At 40.0% G+C, this 26,402-nt stretch overlaps 1 protein-coding gene across 4 annotated transcripts in view; it reads right to left on the reverse strand.

Moving 5' to 3' along the window:
* The window catches only part of LOC125465171 (contactin-associated protein-like 2), a 1,711,179-nt gene that overhangs the window by 905,767 nt on the left and 779,010 nt on the right, over positions 1–26,402 (reverse strand). For all 4 annotated transcript variants that reach the window (XM_048558395.2, XM_048558386.2, XM_059638055.1 and 1 more), the window contains exon 8: positions 23,188–23,452. In XM_048558395.2, the coding sequence (XP_048414352.1) occupies positions 23,188–23,452 (265 nt within the window). The remainder of the gene's footprint in view (positions 1–23,187; positions 23,453–26,402) is intronic.

Raw genomic sequence — 26,402 nt, forward strand, 5'->3', positions numbered from 1 at the left:
GTTAAACAGAGCAAGGGTTGGACTGTAAATCAGCAGCTACTTAATGGAGAGATGGCCAATCTGCTAATTCAGGGATGGAGCAGAGGTGGCTCAGGCCAGGACATCAAGCAGCGGAGGAGTCAAATGGGAAGGTGGCCACAGCAATAAGCTCAAAGAATTGCTGAACTTTTCACATGTTCAGAGTCAGGAAAGGAATTATAAAGCATTCAAGCTCTGCTGTTTTCACCACCAGAATCTGCTGCTTTCAGCAGCCATGGTCCCAGCAGCAGGCTCTTTTATGCTGCCTCCTAATATCTGTAAACACTCCCAAAACCTTTCTTCGCCGACACTCAGAAATGCAACAGGCAATGATAAACCGCATGCAAGAATCTTTTCAACAAGCTTTCAATGGTTGTTAAATGATATTTCAAAATGCCAAGTGGTCTATTGATTTCAGCGTCCGCTCACCTTCCATAATTTCTAAAAGTGGCATCGTGACATGGTATTGCTAACTCAATATTGTTACATTCTGATTAACATTCAAGTGTTTGAGAATAAAGTGACCCAGCCAGCCATCTGTAAATTCCAGCTAAATGTTGTGGGTAAGGTGCTAAAGCAAAGCATCGAGGCCTTTGGATAGGCACCTGGTAAGGAACAAATTGAATAGAAAGGAAAAGGAAATAATGCTTTTAAAATATGAAGTAACCAAATATTTCATGAGCTTCTGCTGGTTTGAATCAGTACAGATTCATGTTTCAGAGATCTCTGCCAATCAGATATATAGTCACATTATCAGCAGGAATCAGAAGCTCATACATTTTCAATTCTGCTGTGACTTAAACAGCCTAATGGAAACATTTGTCAATGTCTGGAAAAATATGAAAGCCTTCTAGATACTCTTGTCTGTCTCAAATATGCTTAAAGAATGGAAGCTATTTTATATCATTCTCATATCACTTTTTATACGATAATGTGGAATATATTTGGACCAAGTACAATCATTCAAGAGGAGTCCATACTACCTAATAAAGAAAACTTCATCACATTTTAAAATTTTTTTATTGGTTTCTATTTAAACATTGGGGCTAAAATTAAACTCTGCATTGCCATTTATGAAGGCATAAAGGAAACCTGAAAATAGCAGACATGTCTGGCAGCTTTCTGTCACTTCTAGCTTCATGCATGCTGATGTTAAAGGCACGAATATGAGTGTGCCATGTATATGTCAGGAATGAAGCATCCAGTGTGGACAGATGTGGCCTCATTCTGTGTCTAATTTTTGATAGTTTAAGAGGTCTTATTAACATCTTTAGGAAGTTAATCATGTCGATGAGATCACCTTTTTTTTGAGACTCCAGTGAATTTGGGCACGATGTGTTCAAACTCTCTTCATAGGAAAATCCCGTCATTTTAGGAATTTGTCTATTGAATCTTCAGAGCAATCTCATTAAGGTAAACATACCTCCCTTTTGAAAAATAGGCTGATATTTTAAATTACAACCAACAGCTCAACTTTAGAAAACAATGCAAGCAAAAATGTTCCTAATATTTTAATTCTGGGAATCCTGCCCCAAAACCAGAAACCAATTTTTCTACTGGGGGAGAATTTCAGTTTTCATATCCGTGGAAGCTGCACTTCTAAAATAGTGGGTGCCTCTAAACAGATACAATACGACTTATTGAAATAGCCAAACATGTGCTAAGGGCTGGAGACATTTTAGTAAAACATCTGAAGTTATTGCAGATATTTAGATATCTAGAGTGGCTGGCTAACATTTGGAGAGATCCAGGTACCTTGTTGGAAAGGACCAGTTGCATTTTGCGGGAAATTAGGTGCCCTTTTGGATTCTTAAAAGTAAACATGATTGCACACCAAAAAAAATGGATTTGTTCAAAAGAACCGAACAAACTGTCAGGTCTTTTAAATCTATGGGCCCTTTAAATTTTTGAAAACAAAACTCAGTTTCTGCTGACATAAGACTCAGGGTTGCCACTGGAGGATTAATGCTACATGACTGATTCCATAAACTTGCATTATCACAGTGGTATGAAGGGGTGGGTAGTTGGCTTGCAACAGTTTTATTGACAGCTCCAAGAGTTCATAAAATCTTTTTGTATGGCGCTGCAAATGCAATTGTCTGCTTTCCTTAGCGATTGAGTGTTTTAAGGAATTCAAATGCCCAGGATGCGTTTTTTTAATGAATGAGAGCGTCTTCTTCTATAACTGAAGTAATTAATGGATATTATTTGTTTCATATCATCATTGCTCCAGAGAACTGTCCATGGTGGATGCTGGGTTGGTGGACATGGAGGATAGTGTGTCATGACCTGATATTCAGTTAACAATAAGTTATAAAAGGCTACAGGGTAAGTGGAATGAGTCGCCATGAAGTTGGTATGAGGGCATATAGGGTGATGGGCTGCTGGGTGAATATGTTTGTTGGCATGTAGGATATGAGGGGATGAGGGTGGGTAAGAAGCATGAGTATAGATGGGGTAAGGGACGCATGTAGAGGCTGAAAGGATGTCAGGGATGAAAACTGGATAGCAGTTTTTGATTTATACTCTATAGTGGAGACCAAGCTTCACAGCAATGATGCAGATCATATTAAACCTGCCTGGGCACCCTGTGGCTGAGTCTGAACTCATTCTGGGGTCAGCTGGCCCAATGCCCATTAACACCCCACATCCTCGAGTTGGAATTATGGAGTTTATTTCCTGATTCTGCAAAGCCTGATTCAGTTTCAGGTATGGTCACGCCAAAGCCCGATATATTTAGAGTAAGATTTCTTTAGTCTTCAACCCCAATCCCTCTGGAAGAACAAATAACATTTGCTTTCTAATTACATTCTGCATCTTGTTGTTAACTTTTTTGTAAATTGTGCAAAACTGCATCCAGATCGATCTGAAAATCAACATTCCTCAGTTTTTTGAAATATATTGCTTTTCGGTCTTTCTGACCAATGTACATAACTTCAGAGTTTTCCACATCATATTCCATGTGTCACTTTCTTGTCTATTCACTTGACCTGTATGCATTGCTTTGTAGCCTTTCTGTATGCACCTCATAACGAGCTTTTCCTGCCAATATTTCATGAATTATTTAATTTATCCATATTTTGATATGATAAGATATTCTGATGTATCATCAGAAAACTAAAATATGCGCATTTCAACTTTCAAATCAAGACCACTTTTGCATAGAGAAGCCTGCACCTTAATATTGTTTTTTGAGGTCACTTCCCACCAATCTGATAATGTCCTTTTAATCACAACTTAGTGTTTCACATAAGGCAAACAGTTTATCAGATATGTTTAAGAAATCTCCTCAAACATGTTTTAACACTCATCTGGGGAAGGTGTCTTGAACCCCAGTCTTTTGGCCCAAAGGTGCTACCAACGTGCTACAAGAACCCTTGAATCAGTTTGCTATTTTTAAAAAAATCAACCAGTTCAGAGATGTTATTAAACACCTGTGAAGCAGGTGGCTCTTGAACACAGGCCTCCTTGCTCAGAGATACAGGTACCACCACTACATCATAAGGTCTCTCTTCCCTCCAGTTACCTTTTTTCTTTTATTATATCACAAAGTGTTCTTATATGCAAGTGAACAGTTTTTTCTCCCCACCACCAAATCACCATTGATTATCTGTAATCACTAAATTGCCCGGTTTTCCACTTAATCAATTCATATGCAACTCTTAGCAAGCGGAATACACAACCCACCAAAGGTGAGTGAGTCTAATCAGTTCACAAATTCTGCTATCAGATTAATTCCACAGGCTCCAAATTAGCAAGCAATCTGTCGATCATGAAATACCTAATGGCAACAGAGGGCTCGTGTGGTTCAGTGGTATTGTCCCTACCTCTGATCCAGGTTCAGATCCCACCTACTCCAAAGTGTGTAACAGCATTGCTGAAAATGTTCATTAAAAATATTTATCTTATGAGAACTCATACATATTCACCACTGTTAAGAATGTCAAGAGCATTCTTTAGTTTTACAGGGGCTGCGTAAAGAGTTTGATGCAAAATAGCTAACAGTCAAGACGCAGCTCCTATTATTATCCCAATATTTTATAATTCACTCCTCAAAACAACATTCTTTTAGTGGATAATGTAGCAATTTACCTTCTGCAGATCAACAATTTTCCTCAACAATCTGTTCAGAGATATTATTATACATCTCTGGAGCAGGTGGAACTCGAGCAAAAATCTCCTAGGGCAGAGGTAGGGACATTACCACTACAGCACAACAGCTCCCACTGGGAATTTTTAAGTAGTATTTCTAAATGAATTTCCTAAATTAATGCCAGGTAATTGTTACTTATCTGTGAGCATCGCATGAACTAGATCAATGCTGGTATATTCACATAAATTTACCCAGAATTCCATTAATTTTTCAGCACATTACTTAATTTTTAAATGTCCCAAACCATCATCCAGTTGACCAAGTACTTGTAAAGTGTAGTCGCAGTTGGATTGTAGGAAAATGGCAACTAATTCACAAACAAGGTCTACAATAAGCAATGAGCTTCATGTTGTTGGCATCCTTCTATCTATGAAAGATGACAGACATGGAGCAAAAAAAGGGGTTATGGTGCACTTGTAGTGTTGGTAGAGGAGGCGAATCCTTGATAGACAGCTACTGCCACAATTGCTGAACACGAAGCTTCCAAGCGCATTCACATGTTGCTGTTTTTGGTGTTGGTGCCTGTTGCCAAACTGTTGTAGCCACTGGTCATCAAGGTGGCGCAGGAAAAGTGGAAATCATTCCAGAACCAAGATGAAAGACAAGGGAGTGGTACTCATTGGCTAATTTTTATTTAAGAGCCAACAGAGGTATGATGTTCTTCTGTGTTGTATTGTTCTATAACTCAGTGACATGTAACTATTATGCAAGGTGCAGTATTGAATAGTGTCATAATTAAGAAAGGTTAATTTACCTCGATGTGTTATCATTCCAATTTGAATATAGTATCAAATCATTTTTTGTGTCATGTTTAGTGAATTTAGTGCAATACCATTAAACTAAAAATAATTTTGAAATATCTTAGGTTAAGAGGATGGATAAAGGATATTAAGCGCACTTACGTTTGTGACGTGCATATTCTTTGAAATAGCTATCTAATTAATCTCTTACCTGTGTTCTTTTCTTTGAGGCATTAGCTAGATTATTGGATACAGGGAACAATTATTCTAGCTGGCTTTTGTGTGGTCAGAATAACGGCAGTGCAAGTTTCATTCTCATTCCTGCTAATTGAGGCAGATTTGGCAGCTACGGTCTCTTACTGCCCCTGAAAGAAGGAGGCAATGGCAAATGCCCATTAACAAAAGCTGCCAAAAAAACCTACCAAGCTGAACCATCAGCAGGCCTGGCTTTAAGCAGAGAACATCACGCTCATCATTCATCAACTCAACTAACAAACAGAGTTGACAAACAGTTTATGTAGCTTTTGAATAAAATGAAAGCTCATTTGAAGGAAAGTTATTGACCTAATTGGTCACTGTAGAAAGTAGGGATTATGGATATGTATTTGGGCTGGAAACAAGTGGCCAATGGTGTCTGACATGGAACTACAGTGGAGTCACATTATTCGTGGTATTTATTAGTAACTTAGAACTCAAGCCAGACATCTAAGTTCTCCACAAAGATTGGTCAGAAGCAGTGTAGACAGGCCTTTAAAGTTTCAGAGACATTGACGGATTAAGAGAGTGAGCATACGGATTTCAGTACAGCAGAAGTCACCCAATTTAGATGGAAAACAGGATAGATAGAAGATAGATAGAAATCAGAGGAAGTGTTTCAGGTCTGATGACTCTTCACAGATGCTTTTCCAGCAACTTCTGTTTTTGTTTCTGATTTACAGCATCCACAGTTCTTTAGATTTTTATTTAGGGTTACAGTACAAATAGAAAGAGGTTTCGTTGAAGTTACGGAGATGCTGGTTAGACCACGAAACATAGGATGTTTGAAATCAATCATTTCTGTTTAGCAATGTTGGAAACTAACGCAATGGTGGGAATGGTAGTGTGGTCAAAAAGGTGGTTTAGCTTGAGTTGGGAGGGGTTTCAGTTTTGGGAAAACACAGCAGGCTGGTTCTGATCACAATTCCACATTTAACTTGCAAACTTGGCTGTGTACTGCAACCTTTTCGGGATTGGTGGGTTGTCCATTTCAATTTGTCAATCACTCAGTTACAGGAAATTAAATGGCTTTTCCATTGAGTTGTGGGCCCATGGGTTTCACAAGGTTCCTGGAGCTCTCCAGTGAAGGGAAGCCGAGAAACTGTAGCAATTGAGAACACTGAAGACATAACAAGGAACGATACCGATGAGTACTAAAACATAACAGCTGCTGTCGTGCCAGCTTGAAAGCATTTTTTCACAGTACGTGTGCTGAGACTTTTGCTTTGGAACTTTAGACATGCCATTCTTTCACTGGTGGTTTGTATACCTGATCTCCATTTTGGAACTCTCATTTATCAGATCAACACTGATTGAAGTAATCAGAATCTGGAAGACCAGGAGCAGTAAAATCAGCTCTCTTAAACAAAACAGCCTGCTGTTGACAGACCTCCAGCTCCACAGCAGAGGGGACCAAGGGAGAAGACAGAGATAACAAGGCATGGAGCTGGATGAGCACAGCAGGCCAAGCAGCATCTTCGGAGCACAAAAGCTGACGTTTCCGGCGCAGCTTTCAAGGGGCTGTACTTGGCATCCAGATTTTCACCAAGTTTCATGGCTGGTGCCTCAGGAGGCTTGGGGTCACACCAGGTGGTGGCAGACTTCTGCAGCTTGCTGGAAAATGATCAACAGCCACCGGAACCAGCCAGCAATGTTATACCAGTTATGTCAATATCAGTAGAACCATCAGCTATTTGCCTCTAGATTTGTCCAGAGCTTTGTTGGAGACGTATCTAGGATCTCTCAATCTGTGGTTCACAAATGCTCAAGACAGATACTGATGCCTTGTCTTCAAGGTTAGCGGTTTTGTATATTTTTCCTGTGATGATTCAAGTCAAAATGCAGATGCTTCCCCCCACCCCTTGATTCATTAACAGGTTAACTGGTGAGAAAGCACTTATTGTCCAGAGTCAATCACATTGCTGTAGGTCTGGTGTCACATGTAGGTCAGACCAGGTAAGGATGGATTCATGGTTATCATTAGATTCTTAATTCCAGATAATTTATTGAATTCAAATTCCATCATCTGCTGTGGTGGGATTAGCACCCCGGTCCCCAGAATGTTACTGGGGATCTCTGGGTGAACAGTCCAGTGATATCACCGCTAGGCCATTGCCTCCCTCGAATGGGTTTAAGTCAATTTTACTTAACTGATTAGACTCATAGAAGGAAGGTAGCATCTGATTACATATGCTGCATTTCCCATCGCATCAAAATGAACAATTAGAATCTATCTGCCTGTTCTTTGATTAATCAACGAACTGAGATTTACAGTTAACAGTTCCTGCTGCATCTCCATTCCTACTATTGATCAATCAACCAGCATCCTCATCTCAAGTTGTATTAATTGATGTTCTCTTTCTAAGTTTGTCTTCTTGCATCTTTGACCTGATGAGAGCAAAATTTAAAAATAAATCTTTGATTTGGTGCCCCCGTTTTGCAATACTTAAGTTCTGTCTCCACCAAACAATTATTGCACGCTTATAGTGATGAATGGACAAGGCTATAATATCATGCATTCTAGTTAAGGTGTGCAAGCCATTGCTGAAGGTCTGTTTGCAATATTTAATCCTCCATATGGGTGGTCACTCTTACCATGCTCAAAGAAAATGATTGCACAGACTTGCAATGTCATCCTACTCATGCTTGAAATTGATTTCTCTACAAATTGTCGGTTAAATGCAAGCTAAACACCACATAATCTTTGCTGCTGTTGCCCCAGAAAGTATCCTGTGCATCGACGGCTTCACTTTCGAGAATCTACCTCCAGCTAAGCAATGCATGATGGCTCCTGCAGCCTCCCACACAGAATTCTCCACCTCTGTCATTGTCTCAACAAACAACACTTCGTTACTCAGGTCAGTCACCAAGGAAAATCTGCCCGCATGGTCCCCTGTGAGTATCTGAACTAGAACACAATCTAAACATGTTGTGCAATAGTCCATCCTAACGGGCTGTAATCCCCTGTGATCGGTCATCATCATTCTCCTGAGGCTCCTTCTCAGCATTGGTTGAATGTCCTGTGGGATTTGAGGATATGAATTCAAACTGCCATGCAAACAATATATTAAGATCATATGATCTGAAGAAATATGAGCAGAAATGAGCAGTTTGGACAATTGATAACTGAGTTTGCTCCACCATTTGCAAAGATGGTGGCTGATCTGATTATGGCTTTAACTCCACTCCCCTGCCTACCCTCCATGGCTTTCAACTCTCAACAATCAAAATGTAATGAGTATGTACATCAGGCACAGGATCCTATGTCACTTGCTGACACTAAGCCAACATAAAGTTAGTGTTTTACGTATTGTGTGCTCTCTTCTCCCACAAGAAGGGAAAGTTGAGACCAATGAGTGACAGTATGCATTGAATGGATGATGGAATGTTGAGTAGTTAGCATTGGAATGTTGAGGGTGAGATGAATGAGTTTAATATCAGTGGTAGTTGACAAATGAGAACACAAGGGAAGTATGTAGACGGAGAGAGATCGGTGTATCTACAATGAGTGTGAGGTGTGAAATGCGGCTGGCGAAGGCTTGACAAAACAAAGTGGGGTGGTGAGGATTGTTGTGCAGATAAGAGTTAAAGTGATACACCAGGATATCGACCATTTTACTTACCTTTCCTGCCCTTTTGGGTTATTCAACTACTTTGGACTGGATGCATGAGTATGGCACCATGCTCCTGTTCCAATTTAATCAGCAGTCTCTACCCATGCCATTCTTTTTACTTTATCTACAATCTTAATGCTTGTGGGAAACAGCCCCTAACAACAATCCCTCACATCAAACAGAGATAAAACCAAAATAAGATGCAACCTTCAAATATATGGGCTCTGTTCTGCCATTTTCTGTTCTTGTGCACCCAATTCCACTAAATTAGATCTTTACAGTACTCTTTTAAATACTAGCAATAAAACTGATTTCCTTGAATTGATATCACACACAATCATACTAACTAGTTGCAAGACCTGGAAGTGACATGATAATACAGTGGCTCAATCACAAAACAACTTCCATCCCCTATTCCCAATTCCTTCACCTCCGCCGCATCTGCTCCCAGGATGAGGCGTTCCACTCCCGCACATCTCAGATGTCCTCGTTCTTCCAGGATCGGAACATCCGCCCTGCAGTGGTCGAGAACGCCCTTGACCGTGTCTTCCGCATTTCCCGCAACTCATCCCTCAAACCCCATCCCCACAATAACTGCCAAAAGAGAATCCCCCTCGTCCTCACATACCACCCTACCAACCTCCGGATACAACGCATCATCCTCCGACACTTCCGCCATCGACAATCCGAACCCACCACCAAAGATATTTTTCCATCCCCACCCTTGTCTGCCTTCCGGAGAGACCACTCTCCCTGGGACTCCCTTGTCCGCTCCCTTGTCCACTCCGCACTCCCCTCAAACCCCACCACACCCAGCACTTCCCCCTGCAACCACAGGAAGTGCTACACTTGCTCCCACACCTCTTCCCTCAACGCACCCCAGGCCCCAAGATGACTTTCCACATCAAGCAGATGTTCACCTGCACATCTGCCAATGTGGTATTCTGAATCTGCTGTATCCATTGTGGCTTTCTCTACATTGGGGAAACCAAATGGAGGCTTGGGGACCGCTTTGCAGAACATCTAAGCTCGGTTCGTAATAAACAACTGCACCTACCAGTCGCGAACCATTTCAACTTCCCCTCCCATTCCTGAGATGACATGCCCATCCTGGGCCTCCTGCAGTGCCACAATGATGCCAGCCGAAGGTTGCAGGAATAGCAACCCATATTCCACTTGGGTACCCTGCAGCCCAATGGTATCAATGTGGATTTCACAAGCTTCAAAATCTCCCCTCCACCCACTGCATCCCAAAACCAGCCCAGCTCGTTCCCGCCTCCCTAACCTGTTCTTCCTCTCACCTATTCCCTCCTCCCACCTCAAGCCGTACCTCCATTTCCTACCTACTCACCTCATCCCACCCCCTTGACCTGTCCGTCCTCCAAGGACTGAGCTATCCCCGCTCTACCTCCCCACCTGTCCTCTCCTCTCCTGTATCCATCTTCAATCCGCCTCCCCCTCTTTCCCTATTTATTTCAGAATCCTCTCTCCATTCCCCCTCTCTGATGAAGGGTTGAGGCCTGAAACATCAGCTTTTGTGCTCCTAAGATGCTGCTTGGCCTGCTGTGCTCATCCAGCTCCACACTTTGTTATCTCTTAAGAAAGAGGAGCTGCATTTACTCTGGGATTCCCAAGCATTACCAACCTCACAGCCAATGTGTTTCAAAGTTAAAAGCCAGCCTGATTAATCATTGACCAATACTATTGAAATAGGTCAATGAGGCGTTAAAAGATTAAAATCATAATATAGTTTAAAACAAAATGTTTCAGTGAATGATGTGGAGCCATCCCTCAGGGAAAAATTGACTGAATAGCACTTCTTTTGAAATAAGAATATCTATGTTTGTAAGATAAAATAAACTGTTACCTGTGGCATTTGTGCATTTGATGCATAATAGATAAAGATTTATCATGAATGGAATCTTTCATTTTAAATAACTTTTCTGAGAAATTCTTCCATTTTGAATTTTGCGACGTAAAATGCCCTTTAATTTGAATTTAGAATTTGTTCACCAGATATTTCTCCCAAGGAAATTTCGGCATAATGGTGCAGAACTGACAGCACAGTCCTAATGCTGCCTTGTTACAATTGAATTTCCCATAAAAGAATGGCCAGAGAACACCAGAACACCATATTATTTGGTGATCAACTGACACTCATAAAAGTAGTTTGATTCTACTTGCTTCCCTTTACCAAAAAGAAGTGAACAATCAATGCAGGGGGACCACACACTCGTCCTATATGGCTGTCTGACATTTCTAAATGAACATTTTTTCTTTTGGTTTTGGCATGATTATTTCTATTATTGGGTGAATATATCTTTGTTGGAAAGTTCATAATAAACAGAAGGAGATGTAACCAAGCAAAAGAAAAGAACAGCTAAGCAATCAAATATCTTAAATTTCAAGTGACAAGTTCATGTGGGTCTTTGTGAATTAATTTGTGGTAATGTTTGTCATACATTTATCTCTGTAAAGAGACAAATGTATCATTGCATTCATATTTTGTAAAGCAGGCAAACTACAAATTACTTCATTAACCTCTATTTCCTGATTTGAAAAAAAAATCCTTACTTCCATTATTCTCTATCTTTTACTGTGCAGTTCCAGTTAATATATCAGGCTTGAAGAGGGCTTGATCAGTTTGGATCCAAATGGGGATGAAAGCAAGTGTAAAACAGGAAACTAATACACATTATTCTCTTCCAGTATGACAGATTAACATCAACGCTTCAGTTCTCTGATGAGTGTCTCTTGTGCATTGGAAGATGTGCCTTCAGCCTCAGTTCTGCACTTTTCTCACTAACTCTTTAAATCCCCCCTGTCATCTTTTAACACTAACCCACCTTTAAAACCTATGCATCCAAGCTTTTAAATCACTGTTTCTACTTTGTCTTTGGTCTAACATTCACTTTCCCTTGTGCCTTTTTGTTGTATTCTTTATTAATAATGTCCCAGGAGGTAAGGGGTAGTCTTAGATCTGATTCTGGTAGATGAGATGGGTCAAAGGGATCAATATCAGTCGACTAATATACAGGAGATAGCGATTACAGTATAATAAGGTTTATGTAAGCTTTGGAGAAGGACAGCAGCAAGCTAGAGTAAAAATAACAATTTCAGAAAGGTGATAATAGTTCAGGTCCTGATAAACTGGAAACAAAATTGTCAGGAAAAGTTGTCATGGACCAAAGAGTTGCCTTTAAAGAGATGATTTGAGTACTGACAAGCTACATTCCTATTGCAGGGAAAGATAGGGAAATCAATGCTGGGACTTTCTGGAGTGAAAATGAGGAGGAGGATGAAACAGAAAAAGCAGCACACATGACAGGTATCAGGTTCAAAATACATGTGACAACCAGGGTACATTTTGAAAGTTCAGGAAATAAGTACAACAGGAAGTAAGAGAGGGGAAGACAGAGTATTTAAAAAGGCAGGCAGCTGATAAAAGTCTTCTGTAAGAATATGAAAAGGAAAATGGTAATAACAGGGGTAGGACAGATTAGAGTCTAAAAAGGGGGTTATGTTTGCAGGTACAGAACTTGACTGTAGTACCTAATAAATATATCTGTCCTTACAACTGAAGAAAAAACTGCCCAGGTCATAGTGAAAGTGGAGGTAGTTGAGAGCTGGATAGGCTAAATATGGAGAAAGAGAATATATTTAAAAAGGTTGGGGGTGTTATCAGGGCTTGATCAAATGCATCCAAGGGTGAGTGGAAATTGAAGAAGTATAGGCTAGTACTTTCCTTAGCTACAGCTGTAGTGCGAAAAGATTGCAAAAGTACAAATGTTACACCCTTGTTTGGAAAAGAATGCAACTATAAATCCAGCAACTGCAAAGCAGTCAACTCAATCTTTATGATGAAAAATCTTTTAGAAATGCTAATCCAAGGCAAATAAATATTCATTAGTCAAGTGTGGGTTAATTTAAGAAATTTGATAGAGCCAAGTTAAAAGTAAATTTGCTTAATTTTTTTAAGTTAACTTGTGTTTAATTAGCTTCCTTGAGATTGCTGAGGCCACAGAGAAATGGATAAGAATATGGGAATCAGGAGCAAGAACATGAAAAAAATCAAAGGGCTTATTGAGCCTACTCTGCCATTCAACATAATCATAGCTGAGCATGGGCTGCAAGTCTACTCTCCTACTAGCTTTCCTCATCCATGGTTCACTGAGACACTAAGACTCTGCCTCTGACTTTAAAAATGTTCAGTGATAGCACATCCACCATTCTCCAGGCACAAAGAATTCCAAAGATTCACAATCCTTTGAGTGAAGAAAATTCTCCTCTTCTCGGTTGCTAATGATCAGCCCTTTACTCTGAAACTGCCTTGTCTTGTTCTAGACTCACCCGCCGTGGCAATTAACATACCAGTTTTTACATTGTTAAGTGGCTTGATGATCTTGAATATTTCAATGAGATCACTTTTTATGCCATTGAATTCAGGAGAATATAGAGCTAATTTCTAAAGTATTGTACTTTCGTGTGGGCACATGTGGAAAATTGCATGTTGTTCTGATCACCACACTACCGGAAAAATGTGGAGGCTTTGAAGAGGATACAGAAAAGGGTTACCAGAATGCTGCCGCCTGGCTTGGAGGGTATGAGTAACAAGGAGGCTGAGAGGTGAACTGGTCCATTTTCATACTTTACATCTCAGAAGCCCCCAAGATTAGTTTCCCAACTTTTCTACCACTCTGAACAAGCTCAGTTAATCGATCACAATCTAAAGAACAACTTCAGATAGTCCTAATTTATAACACGCAGGCTCAGTTATTTACTGTGTTAATTCTGAGCCATTACGGAGCTCTTATTACTGACCAGATCTTTCTGTCGAAGTGACTTATTACCATCACTTATACATGTACAGCAATCTCAGGCAAGAAAGAGATGCATGTTCAATGTAGATATCCAAGTGTTGCTGTCGGACTTGTTAGCTTTGTGCAGATGGCATTTTGTTTCTTGTTTCAGTATTGACACGCGTTGAATGTCTTGAGTTGTTTTATTTGCACAATTGAATGAATTAAATCCTCTACAAATATTTAGAGCCGGTAAATACAAGTGTAAATTCTCTTAACAATGTGATGAGTTAAACATGTTCAATCTAACTTTCCTGTGCCAGAAGTTGACTGTTAGAAATGTGGAGTCACATTTCTTCAAGTTTTTAAATGTCAAGTTTTAAATTTAAACTTCATTTTCTTATTTTTCCTTTGTTTCTTTTATCCGTGAACGTTTCCTACCATCTATTTTACTTTCTGTACTTGATGTGACATTATTTTATCCCCTATAATTCACTTCTCCTTTCAGTCCGTGTGCTGTTAAGGTTGTAATCCTTCAATCTGGTTGGCTCAGGAAATAACCAGTTTTTTTTATGTTCACTCATTGTTTGTCTGCTACATGCCAACCATGTCACATCTACATGAAATACACAGTACCCCTATTTATTGATATTGCCAGACAAGGCAAAAATAGAAAATACAGGCATCATAAATCTGGATTTTCAGCAAAGAACCAGTGAACAGTCTTTCTTTTTGGGAATAGAGACTTGTACCTGAAGGAATTAGTGAAGCAAATTTTATGGAATTTTCCAGATTATAATTTCTGTTCAACCATCATATTCTCCAGGTATCTTGGTCAGTTAATGCCTCAGAACAGTTTGAAAACTAAGTATTTTTTCTTAAAGAATAATTTTCTGAAAAAAGTTTGCTGCACTTTTAAACTAAAAAATAATCATTTTGGTCATGTCTTTGATCAATAATTGAATCAGTCAAAACTTGCTTTAGTTAATTCAATAGCAACTAAGAGAGAATGAACACAAAAATTTAAGAAATTAGAGCACATGGTCCCTTGAGCTTGTACTCATGTTCAATGAGCTCATAGCAAATCTACTTTAGCTCACTTTCCAGTTCTATCTCCATACACATTTCAAAATCCTTTGAAGTTTCAATATTGCTTTGTGGAGGGAGCTATGTTCTATTTAGTGGTTTAGAGAACAGAGTATTTTTCAGATCAGCGTGAAGTAGTAATCTGGAATTCTGTGGAGATCAGAGATAATGGGAACCTGCAGATGCTGGAGAATCCAAGATAACAAACTGTGGAACTGGATGAACACAGCAGGCCAAGCAGCATCTCAGGAGCACAAAAGCTGACGTTTCGGGCCTAGAAATTGAAGGGTCTAGGCCCAAAACGTCAGCTTTTGTGCTCCCGAGATGCTGCTTGGCCTTTCTGTGGAGATTCTCCTCAGTGTCTACTGTAATTTCAGTAAACTATTAGCAAAAATATCTCCAATCAATCATCTCCAAGAAGAAACAATCTGATTACCTTGAAATTCAATGCTGCTTTACTAACACTGATTCCCCCACTATCAACACCTTGGGGATTACCAGTGGCCCAAAACTCAACTGGACTCATCACATAAACACAGTAGCAACAAGAACAAGTCAGAGACTGAGAATACTGTGGCAAGTAACTTACCCTGTGACTCCCCAATGCCTGCCCACCACCATCTGCAAGGCATAAAGTCTGGAGTGTGATGGAATATCCGGCCCTCTCCCCAGTTGGGTACAAGTCCAACAACACTCAAGAAGCTCGACACCATCCAGGACAAAACAGCCCCTTGATTGGCACTGCATCCACAAAATTCTATTCCCTCCAAGACTGACACTCAACAGCAGCAGTACATATGATCTATGAGATGCAGAGCAGAAATTCACCAAAGATTATCAAGCAGCACCTTCTGAGCCTGCAACCACTTCCACCTAGAAGGACAAGGGCAGCAGAAACATGGGAACACCACAACCTTCAAGCTCCCCTTCACCATCCTAACTTGGAAATGTATCACTGTTCCTTTGTTGTCACTGAGGCAAAATCTTGGAATTCCCTCTCTAAGGACACTATCGGTCAACCTACAGCATGTGGGCTGCAGCTGTTTGAGAAGGCAGCTCACCACCATCTTCTTAAGGGCAACTAGGTATGGGTAATAGATACTGACCCAGCCATCAATGCTCATATCCCACAAGTGAATAAAATAAAAGAAAGCTTAGGGAAAAGACTGGTGATTTGTTTGTTATTCTGCACTTTATTCTCATCTTCATCATAGTTTTAAATTTACACAAAGGACTGTTAATATTTTCTTTCTCACTGAGCAACTTTAAAACAATTTAATTCTTTATTGTAATTTTTATGCCAAGATATAGGAGATGAATCATGTGTTCATACGATTCATTTTGTTGCTATAAATGGACCATGTGATTGGCAAAATATTGTTACATTCTCCAGGGGCTTCTTCTGCCAGACCAATCTTACAGATGAGATCAATTTTCTTCCTGTGGATAGCAGTGGTGCTTTGATCAGATAATGGTCTATCTCTTGATTAGATTCCCAGAAATGTTGGAATTCTTAAATTAGAAACTCCTAGTGCATTGAAAAAAAAGTTTCACATAGCTTATAATTCATTTTGTATAATCTGGTAATCTCTTTCCACAACAGGTCAATAATTCCATTCAGTATCCATTAGAAAGTAATTGGATAAGTTGGCTGAGTTCTACCTGGCTTAGTCTCTGGGGATAAGCTCTTCAGTCACGTGCTTGACAGTGCACTTTGTGACTTTTATTCAATTTGCTCATTGCATCTTGCTTTCTGTTATAAACATATACTTCAGACTAACAGTCCCAAAAAAAACTGGGAGCAGAATTGTCAGTCTCTGCCTTTTACGAGCAGGAAAGCTGACGTTTCGGGCCTAGGCTCTTCATCAGAAGGGGAAGAGGGTTCTGAAATAAATAGGGAGAGAGGGGGAGGTGGATCGAAGATGGATAGAGGAGAAGATAGGTGGAGAGGAGACAGACAAATTAAAGAGGCGGGGATGGAGCCAGTAAAGGTGAGTGTAGGTGGGGAGGTAGGGATGGGGATAGGTCAGTCTAGGGGGGACGGACAGGTCAAGGGGATGGGATGAGGTTGGTAGGTAGTAGGGGGTGTGGCTTGAAGTGGGAGGAACGCATAGGTGAGAGGAAGGACAGGTTAGGGAGGCGGGGACGAGCTGGGCTGGTTTTGGGATGTGGTAGGAGGAGGGGAGATTTTGAAGCTTGTGAAGTCCACACTGATACCCTTGGGCTGCAGGGTTCCCAAGCAAAATATGAAATGCTGTTCCTGCAACCTTTGGGTGGCGTCATTGTGGCAATGCAGGAGGCCCAGAATGGACATGTCGTCTGAGGAATGGAAGGGGGAGTTGAAATGGTTCACAACTGGGAGGTGCAGTTGTTTAGTGTGAACCGAGCGGAGGTGTTAAGCAAAGCGGAGGCTTGGGAACCTTCCCAATCCCATCTCTTACCTACTAACCTCATCACGTCCCCTTGAACTGCCTGTCCTCCCTGGGCTGACCTATCCCCTCCCTACCTCCCCACCTACACTCACCTTTACTGGCTCCATCCCCACCTATTTGACCTGTCTGTCTCCTCTTCATCTATCTTGTCCTCTATCCATCTTATATCCGCCTCCCCCTCTCTCCATATTTATTTCAGAACCCCTTTCCTGTCCCCCATTTCTGAAGAAGGGTCTAGGCCTGAAACGTCAGCCTTCCTGCTCCACTGATGCTGCTTGGCCTGCTGTGTTCATCCAGCTCCACACTTTGTCATCTTATATTAAAATCAGATGGCTCCAGATGAACTCTTTTTGGGTCAAGAATGAGCTTTCTATCCTTAACTCTATGTCAAAGACATGCATTTGTTGTTACCTCAGACACCTCCTTCTGTTTAAGTGTGAAATGCCTCAGCGATACAGGCAAAGAGGTTCAAAGACCAAATCATCTATTCAGAGAAAATTTAACATCTCTCCAGTTTTTGTGACAATTTCCATGTCTACGCCTGGTAGTTTCTTATTAATATGAGTGCAATTTCCTTTGAAGAAGTTTTTTTTTAAAACGTCTGTCTTAAAATTACTCTTTTCTCAGTTTAAAACCATGTTTTTCCATTCCACAGCAGCATTGTAATTTAAACAGCAATATTCTGGCTTACTTTTCTTTTCATACTTAACAATTTATTTATTATTATATGATTAACTGTCAAAACAGGCCTCTCTATGCTTTTGTCATAGCTCAGACCTTGGGATCAATTTATGTTCTCTTGTTCCTTGTGGGGTTAAAACAGGATGCAATAGTAAAGTTACCCCATACACTTTAATAACTACCTCTTTTGATTCATATCAGTTGTGGATGTCAATATATTGTTGCTACTTGTTGATTGTTACTGGACGCACATGTGAAGCACTTAGAGACAGAAACAAAGTTGATGTTTTGAATTCAGTGACCATTCTAAACAATTCTGAAGAAGGGTCACTAGATTTGAAACATTAACTGTGTTTCTTTCTCCACAGATATCACCTGACATGCTGAACTTAACCTCTAATTTCTGTTTTCATTTGTTTCATATCTCAGCTTCCCCAGTTCTTTGTTTTATTCAACTGAATTTCTCATTGTGATGATCAATGTCACATTGTGATGAGCAAGTGTGTATTACATAGGTATAAATCCCACTTACTGTAAACTAAAACTTACTGACAAAGGATGACAAAAGAAGGACTAGGGGATTATAACTGTGTGAATTAGATTATATTAGTTGAAAGGTGCATTGAGTATTGAAACACTTCCTTGTCCTTGTTCAGAATAGCAACTGGCAATTAAACAGTAGAGTACTCAGCCTCAAAGGAAATGTAAACATGAACTTGACCACTATAATGGCACATCATCGTCATCACCATTAGAAACTCCTGAAAATTTTACACCTGGATCGATCAGGTTAAATGGATTTTTAATACATGACTAGAGTAAAACTCTAGAATTTAGAAGTGACACTGAAAAAATTCCTTGATCTGCATGGAGCACTGACAAACAACTAATTAGAAAATGTCAGAATTTTTTTTATTTTAGAAAGTAATGTTTTGTAGAATATTTTATATTATGCCAATATCATTTGAGCATACCCCAATCTTTAAATTGCTTACACAATAAAAATGGAAATTATTTTATTACGGAACATTTAGTTTCTTTCTGAGAGTTTGTGGAAATCCTTTAATGAGGTTGGATGTTTGGAAAACATAATGATATCACCATTGCTTCATATGTTAGAGGTGACTTACATTACGGAACGCCCAGCTACTGACCAGTTATTGGAGACATGGATTTTTGAGGACAGTTCAGTTTAATTTCAAGAATATTGCATCCAGTTAGCATGTATTTGTTGTAATTTCATCAGGTTGGCACCTCATTTGCAGGTATGCCTCATGTTCTTCCTGAAATACTCTCTTACATTTCTTCTTGAACTGTAATTGTTCACTTGGTTTATACGTAGTTGTGGAATGAGGGATATGCCAGGCCATGAGGCTACAGGTTGTGGTTGAATTCAGTTCTATTGCTGCTGGCCCAGGGCACCTCATGGATTTCTCAGCTTTTAACTTTTGGATTTGATCTGATTTATCCCACTTAGCACAGCGAAAGTGCAGCAAAACATGGTGAAGGATGCTCTCAGTGGAGAGACGGAATCTTTTGTCCATGAGGACCATGTAGTGAACTCTCCTGCTAACACTGTTATGAGCAGATGGAAATTCAACAGCTGGACTGGTGAGGACAAATTCACGTAGCTTTTTCTCACAAGCTGGCTCCCCCAAGTGTCTACCATTCTTCTAGTCTGTCCTTTGAAATTTAGGTGGCTCATTTAGCTATGGTGCTGTTGAGTTACTCTTCATGGTGGATATTCAAGTTCTCCACCTTAACTACTCCAACCACCCTCAACACTTTTCCAATTGATGTTCAATCATGTAGAATTCATCTCTAAAGGAGGAAGAAGGTGGGAATCAGCAAGTGTTTTCTAACTCATGTCTGTCTTGATCCCATAAGATAAACTTGGGTCCAGAATTGATGTTAAATACTCCTTTTCTCTCGGAACTGTATACTATTGTACCACTAGGTCTTGTATAATGATAGATGTATCTGGGATGTTGGCTGTAAAGCATGATTCAATAAGTGTGATGGCATTCATAACATTGGGTTGTTACATGATAAGTCTGGGGGTCATCTCTCTCAATTTTGATACAGCTCCCAGACCAGAGTGAGAAGGACTTTGTGTGATTGGCTGGGCATAGCTTTGTTACGTCCAAGACCAGGCAAATGCCAAATATTTCTCATTTTATTTCTTTGTGGCAGTTTGATGTGGCTGGGTGGTTTGTGAGGCATTTCAGGAAATTGCTGAGAGGCAAGTATGTTTCTGAAATCTCTGGAGTCACTAAAAGATCAGCACAGGAAAGGACAGTAAGCTTCCTTCCCTGAACGACACCACTGAACAAGATGAGCTTTTATAACGATCAGCAGTTTCATGTCAGTGTTACTGATATTGGTTTTCTATTACAGATTAATTTAGTCAAAGGAATTGAAAATCCTCAACATTTGCAATGGAATTTGGACCATGCCTTAAGTTCATACATTTAAGCCTTCTGGATTACTAGTCCAGTAATATAAGTGTTGTGCTCCTAACTGCACTAACTAGAAGTTGAATTAGCATCAGTCAATACAGTTTCTAAACCAGATGGATTCAGGTGTAACGGAATGTCAACTGTACATGATGCACCTATTATCCAAAAGGAAGGAATCAGGAACAGGAGTTGGCCATTCAGTCCCTTCAGCCTGCTTGGCCATTCAACAAGAACGTGGCTGAACTCATGCTCCACCATTTAATATCAGCATGGCTGATCTATATTCACCAAACATTTTTATGCCTCAACTACAACTTCCTTTCTGCTCTTCATAACACTGCCACCCACTACATTGTAAAAATCTGTCTACCTCCTCAAATTTACTCAATGTCCCAGCTAACACCACACTCTCAGATAGCAAATTCCACAGATCCATGATCCTCTGAGAGTAGCAATTTCTCCTCGTCTGTGTTAAATCGATACCTCTTAGCCTAAAAGTAGAACCTCTCATTCTAGATTGCCTCACATGAGGCCTCTTACTGAAACCCTTGAGCATCTTATATGTCTCAATGAGACATCCTCTCATTGTCCTAAGCCCCCGAGAATAGGCTTAAATTACTCAATCCCACTTCAAAAGGAAAACTCCTCATCTCTTTGGTCAATCTAGTGAGTCTGCTCTGAACTGCCTCTGATGCAAATACAACCCTCCTCAAGTAAGGGGTCCAAAATTGTCCACAATATTACAGGTGTGGTGTCACTAATGCCTCATACAATTACAGCAACACTTCCCCAGTTTTATACTCTATTACTTTTCCATTAAATGTCAAAACTCCATCTGCCTTCCTTATTGCCTGTTGTTTCTGCAATCCAGTTTTCTTTGATTCATGCACAAAGGCACACAGATCTCTTGATATCTCAGAGCTCTACAATATCTCATTGTTTAATTGTACGCTTTTAGCATATTCTTCCTGCCAAAATGGACACCTTCACATTTTCCCACATTATACTCCACTTGCCATATCTGGCCCTACTCACTAAATTTGGTGATATCTTTTGTAATCTCATTGTGTCCTCTTCACAACTTATTTTCCTGCCGGTCTTTGTGCCGTAAGCAAAATTGGCAACCATACATTCTGGCCCTTCATTTAAATCGTTCATGTAAATAATAAGCAGTTAAGGTCCCAGCACCAATCTCTTTGGTGCACCACTTATTTCATCTTCCCAACTTGATAAAGATCTATTAACACCTATTCTCTTCCCTAAATACATTGAACCCAGCACAGTTCAGGGGGACATTGTGCTATTGATAAAGATTCCACTTTCCCAAGTGCTGATGCCCCACAAACTGGAACCAATTCCACCACATCTGTTCTTGAGCCACGCTCTCATTTTTCTAATCTGACTTGCACTATGCTAATTTGCATGTGGCCCATGGACTATTGCAGAGATTATGACCTTTCAGGTACTGCTTCTTAATTTGGCACCTTACTCCTCCTCCTGCCTATGCAGAACTTCCATGTTTGTTCAACCTAGGTCATCAGTATTTACATGGACCATAATGGCTCAATCTCCTATCTCGCACTCGAAGGTCTGCCCCTAGCCCCCAACCTTCAGTTCTGAACCCTGACACTGAGCAGGTAACACCTGGAGTCATGCACTTTGCTGCAGAGAGTAGTGTCAATCCTCCTCATTATAACATTCCTTACTGCCACTACATTCCTTCTTGATTTCTACCTATTAAGTGGCTTTTTGCATCATAATGTCATGGTCAGTTAGTTCAGCCCCCTAAAGTCCTCACTCTCATCCAGAAAAGCGTAAAGAACCGCCAAACTATTGCACAACTGTGAAAGGCTGAGGTTCCTGTGCTCCTGCCCCCTGCATCCTCCTAGTTGTCTCACTTGCAATCTCACTCACAGTCACACTCTCCTGACCCTAATACTGACTGCTTCAGATGATTCAACCCGAAGAGGTGTGACTACTTCCTGGGACAAAGAATCCAAGTAAATTTCCCCCTTTCTTATGTGTCGCAGTGTCTATATTTCAGTACACAGCTCATAAGGTCTCTGCTGAAGCTGCTGAAACTTCAAATGCTTGTCACAGATAATATTCATTCTGGGTCAAACAGGCATCTGGGAATTCCCACATGCTGCAATTGTGACACAGCACCTGTCTAGCAATCCTTAATATGTTCTAAGGAAGTATTTCATTATTGTATTCAACTTCATATGAAATTTCTATATATTTCATTATCCCTTCTACCCATTGTGTTATGATTTTGAACCTTCGAGGTAGAATAAACTTTCACCACTTACTAGATATTAACCAATTAACTGGCTGCTCCTGCTGCAGTAGAATAAGAATGTATTTCTGGAGGCTGTAAAAGATCAGACAAAAGCAACAGAACGTCTCTTTCTCTTCCCACTCTTAACTCTTTTAAACGCCTAACCCCAGCAGGCCAGTTTGTCAAATTCAAATGCCAATTCACACTAAGTTAGCTAGTTTCATAAACTCCGAATACAAAAGGCCAATCTGACTCAACTAGGAATCCTCCAGTTGGGCAAGCTCTTAATTGAGCCCCTTTCTGACAGGAACTGTTAAAAAAAAACTTTGGTTAGGACTGACATCTACGGAATTTAATCTGTAGATTTCAAGATAATGCTAACAGCAAACTATAGACTAAATTAGATACATACAGAATAAAAATTCAGGCATTCCTGCCAACAACTGCGCACACTCAGTCCTGAAGTAATTTCCACCAGTTTACATTTATAAAGCAGGAAAATAGCAGCAAAAACATGAAGCGTGATATAAAGATTTATGATTCTTTTGTGACCTTCTTTTGCCAGAGATCCCATGAGTGATTCTCACACATAATTTCACATTTAATATTTACAACTTTTTCTAAGCTTTGCTGAAGATTTCAATTGTTGTTATTTGTTTTTTCACATACCTGCAGACATCTCAATGGTGTTCAACTTTGTCTGATTGATGCTGATGTTAATGCTGATTTTTCCATCACTAAGGTTGATTTCCACTGTTCCATAACCCGGGGCAAATTTGCTGAAAAGTAGCAGACTGTTGGGATTCCATGTTCGAAACATAAAGCTGATGGAAAACAAGTCCTGGTTCATGTGCCCAGGCAACTGCAAATAACTGCTGCTATTGAAAAACACAGGTACAGCACGAGATTCCACACAGGAGAAACTCAGATTACCCTGGAAAGAAAAATAAGAAACAAAGATTGCTATCTAAATATAGCCAACAGCCTGCTAAACAAAATCTTTCTTTTCACAAACACCTTTGCAGTTAACATTACCGTCTGTTTTTCCTTCCTTGTTGTTTCTCAGTTCGAAGCATGCTCCTTTCTCATTTTTGAGGTAAAAAGTTCAACCCCTGCTCAGAACCTAAGCACCAAAACTGGTTTGGTAGTGCAGTGCTGCATGAACAAAAACTGACATCTTTCAAATGAAATGGGAAGTTGAGTCCATTTGCCCTTTTAGGTTGATAATAAGACCCCACAGCAGTACTTTGAGGAAGAGCACGGGAACTGCTCTCAGTATTCTGATCAATAATTGGCGGGACCATGGTGCCTGAAAATTGGTGGTTATAATTCCTTCATTACAGAAGGGACTAAACTTCAAAATGACTCAATTATCTGCAAAATACTTCAACATGTTTGAATGTTATGAAAGATGATAAAGATTTTTTTTAGAGACATTAGGAACTGCAGATGCTGGAAAATCTGAGATAACAAGGTGGAGAGTTGAATGAACACAGCAGGCCAAGCTTATATAAATCCCATCCACTGCATTATTTTGTTTCCTCTTTCTTACCTCTGAAAAAAATTGAACGACTTTGGTCAAGCATGATTCTCCCTTCTAAAATTCATGGTGACTACTCATAAATATGTTGGAATATATATTCAGGTCTTCTCCTATCTCATTATCTAGGTAACTCCTTGTGGCTCAATAGTTATGAATCTTCATTTTCCTTTTATAATTTATGTACCTGCAGAATAAATTCATTTTCATGTTTCTTCTCATAAATAACTGTAAAAGTCAGTTTTAACAAGGACATATGTTTTAGTTTGTCAGTTGAGCAGTGTTAGTATGATGAAGTTGGAATGCTACATTCGGTATCGGGCCAATGAATTAGCACCAAACGTTGTACAGGGAAAATAAATAGTATTCACAGAACCAGAATTGTTATAGCAAAGGGAAGGCCAAGTGGCCACGCATGTCCATGCCAAGTCTTCATTGTCGCATGTGCCCTTTATTCTAAGGGAATACAGTGGCAGGAACTTGCAAGATTTAACAAGTGATTTTAAATGTATGTGTTAATGCTGAAGCCATACAACATAAAATTGGCTCATTCCTCGCCTTAAAGTATGGAAAAGGTGTTGTGTTTTTCTTCCACATTGAATCGTAAAGGAAACATGAATGTTTCCTCAGCATCCTCATCAGACAGTATTCCATGATCAATGAATGTGCTACATACCTTTAACTATTTATTTGTTAATGGGAAGTGGATGTCACTGGCTAGGACAGCATTTATGGCCTTTGGGAATGTGGGGTGAGCTGCTTCCTTGAACTCTGCAGTCGTTTGAGTGCAGTACATCTGCAGTGATGTTAGGGAAGGATTTCCAAAATTCTAACCATGTGACAGTGAACAGCAATACCGTCCCAAGTCAGCATGATGTGTGGGTTGGAAGGCAACTTGAGTGCAGATGTGTTCACACGCATCTGCTACCCTTTCCTCTAGGTGATGAGGGTCACAGTTTCGGAAGGTGCTATCAAAGGATCCTCAGTGATTTGTGTTATGCATCTTGTAGATAGTAGACACTGCTGCCACGATGCATCAGTGGTAAAGGAAGTGAATGTTTAAGGTATGACAGTCAAGTGGAATGCTTTAGAGTGTTGAGCTTCTTGAGTGTAGTTGAGCTGTACTCATCCAGGCAAGTGAAGATCATTACATCAAAATCCCAAGGTATGCCTTGTTGATGGTGGATGTGCTTTGGGGAGACAGGAGGTAAATTAGAGAATTCTTAGCCTTTGATAACAAAGTGTGTAGCTGGATGAACACAGCAGGCCAAGCAGCATCTCAGGAGCACAAAAGCTGACGTTTCAGGCCTAGACCCTTCCATCAGAGCTCTGATGAAGGGTCTAGGCCCGAAACGTCAGCTTTTGTGCTCCTGAGATGCTGCTTGGCCTGCTGTGTTCATCCAGCTACACACTTTGTTATCTTGGATTCTCTAGCATCTGCAGTTCCCATTATCTCTGATCATAATTCTTAGCCTTTAACTGGTCTTGTAGCCACAGCACTTGTATTACTGGTTCAGTTCAGATTTCTGGACAATGGTAACTGTTATTTTGTTGTTAATGGGTGATTCCAAAATTATAATGTTCTTGAATTTCAAGGATGCAGTTCTCTTTTGATTGAGATTACCTGGTATTTCTATTATTTTGATGTTAATTATCTCTACCAGCTCAAGTCTGAATGTGGACAAGGTCTTGTTGCATATCGGCATGGACTGCCTCACTATTTAAGGAGAATTGCAGATAAAAAGAAACATCAGATCAAAGCTTTTCATATTGCACTCATCAGGACAATTCACCAGCGATATTAAAGATAAAGGGAAAGGAAGAAAATACATACTCCATTAGAGAAAAGCACTGATTCATTGTCAGGTGGTCTATGATTTGTAGAAGCATTGCCATTGAAAATATACCAAATAGATAATGATAAACAGTTAACTGCCATGCTGTATTTAAACTTTACACCAGGCAGATTAACTTTGATTAGTCAAGGCCATAACCTGAGGAATGAACCTGAGGTCAGCTGTCACCAGCTTTGTTTTGTTGAAACACAAGGTATACACTAATTCTTTCTGTCTGCAAGAAGAGGGCCCTCTATATTAATGCATGCAGCTTCCAGTACATAATAATGAATTGCAATGTGAGCGCAACAATCCTAAATTAGTTGTCAGCCTAAGTCTTAATATACTTGGGATAATTTAGCAAATGTTGTAACATATGATGAACGGCTGAGGATCCTGGGATTGTATTCATTAGAGTTTAGAAGGTTGAGGGGAGATCTATTAGAAACTTACAAGATAATGAGTGGCTTAGAAAGGGTGGACGCTGGGAGGTTGTTTCTGTTAGGCAG

Source organism: Stegostoma tigrinum, chromosome 2, assembly GCF_030684315.1.
Source record: "Stegostoma tigrinum isolate sSteTig4 chromosome 2, sSteTig4.hap1, whole genome shotgun sequence".
Taxonomy (NCBI): Eukaryota; Metazoa; Chordata; class Chondrichthyes; order Orectolobiformes; family Stegostomatidae; genus Stegostoma; species Stegostoma tigrinum.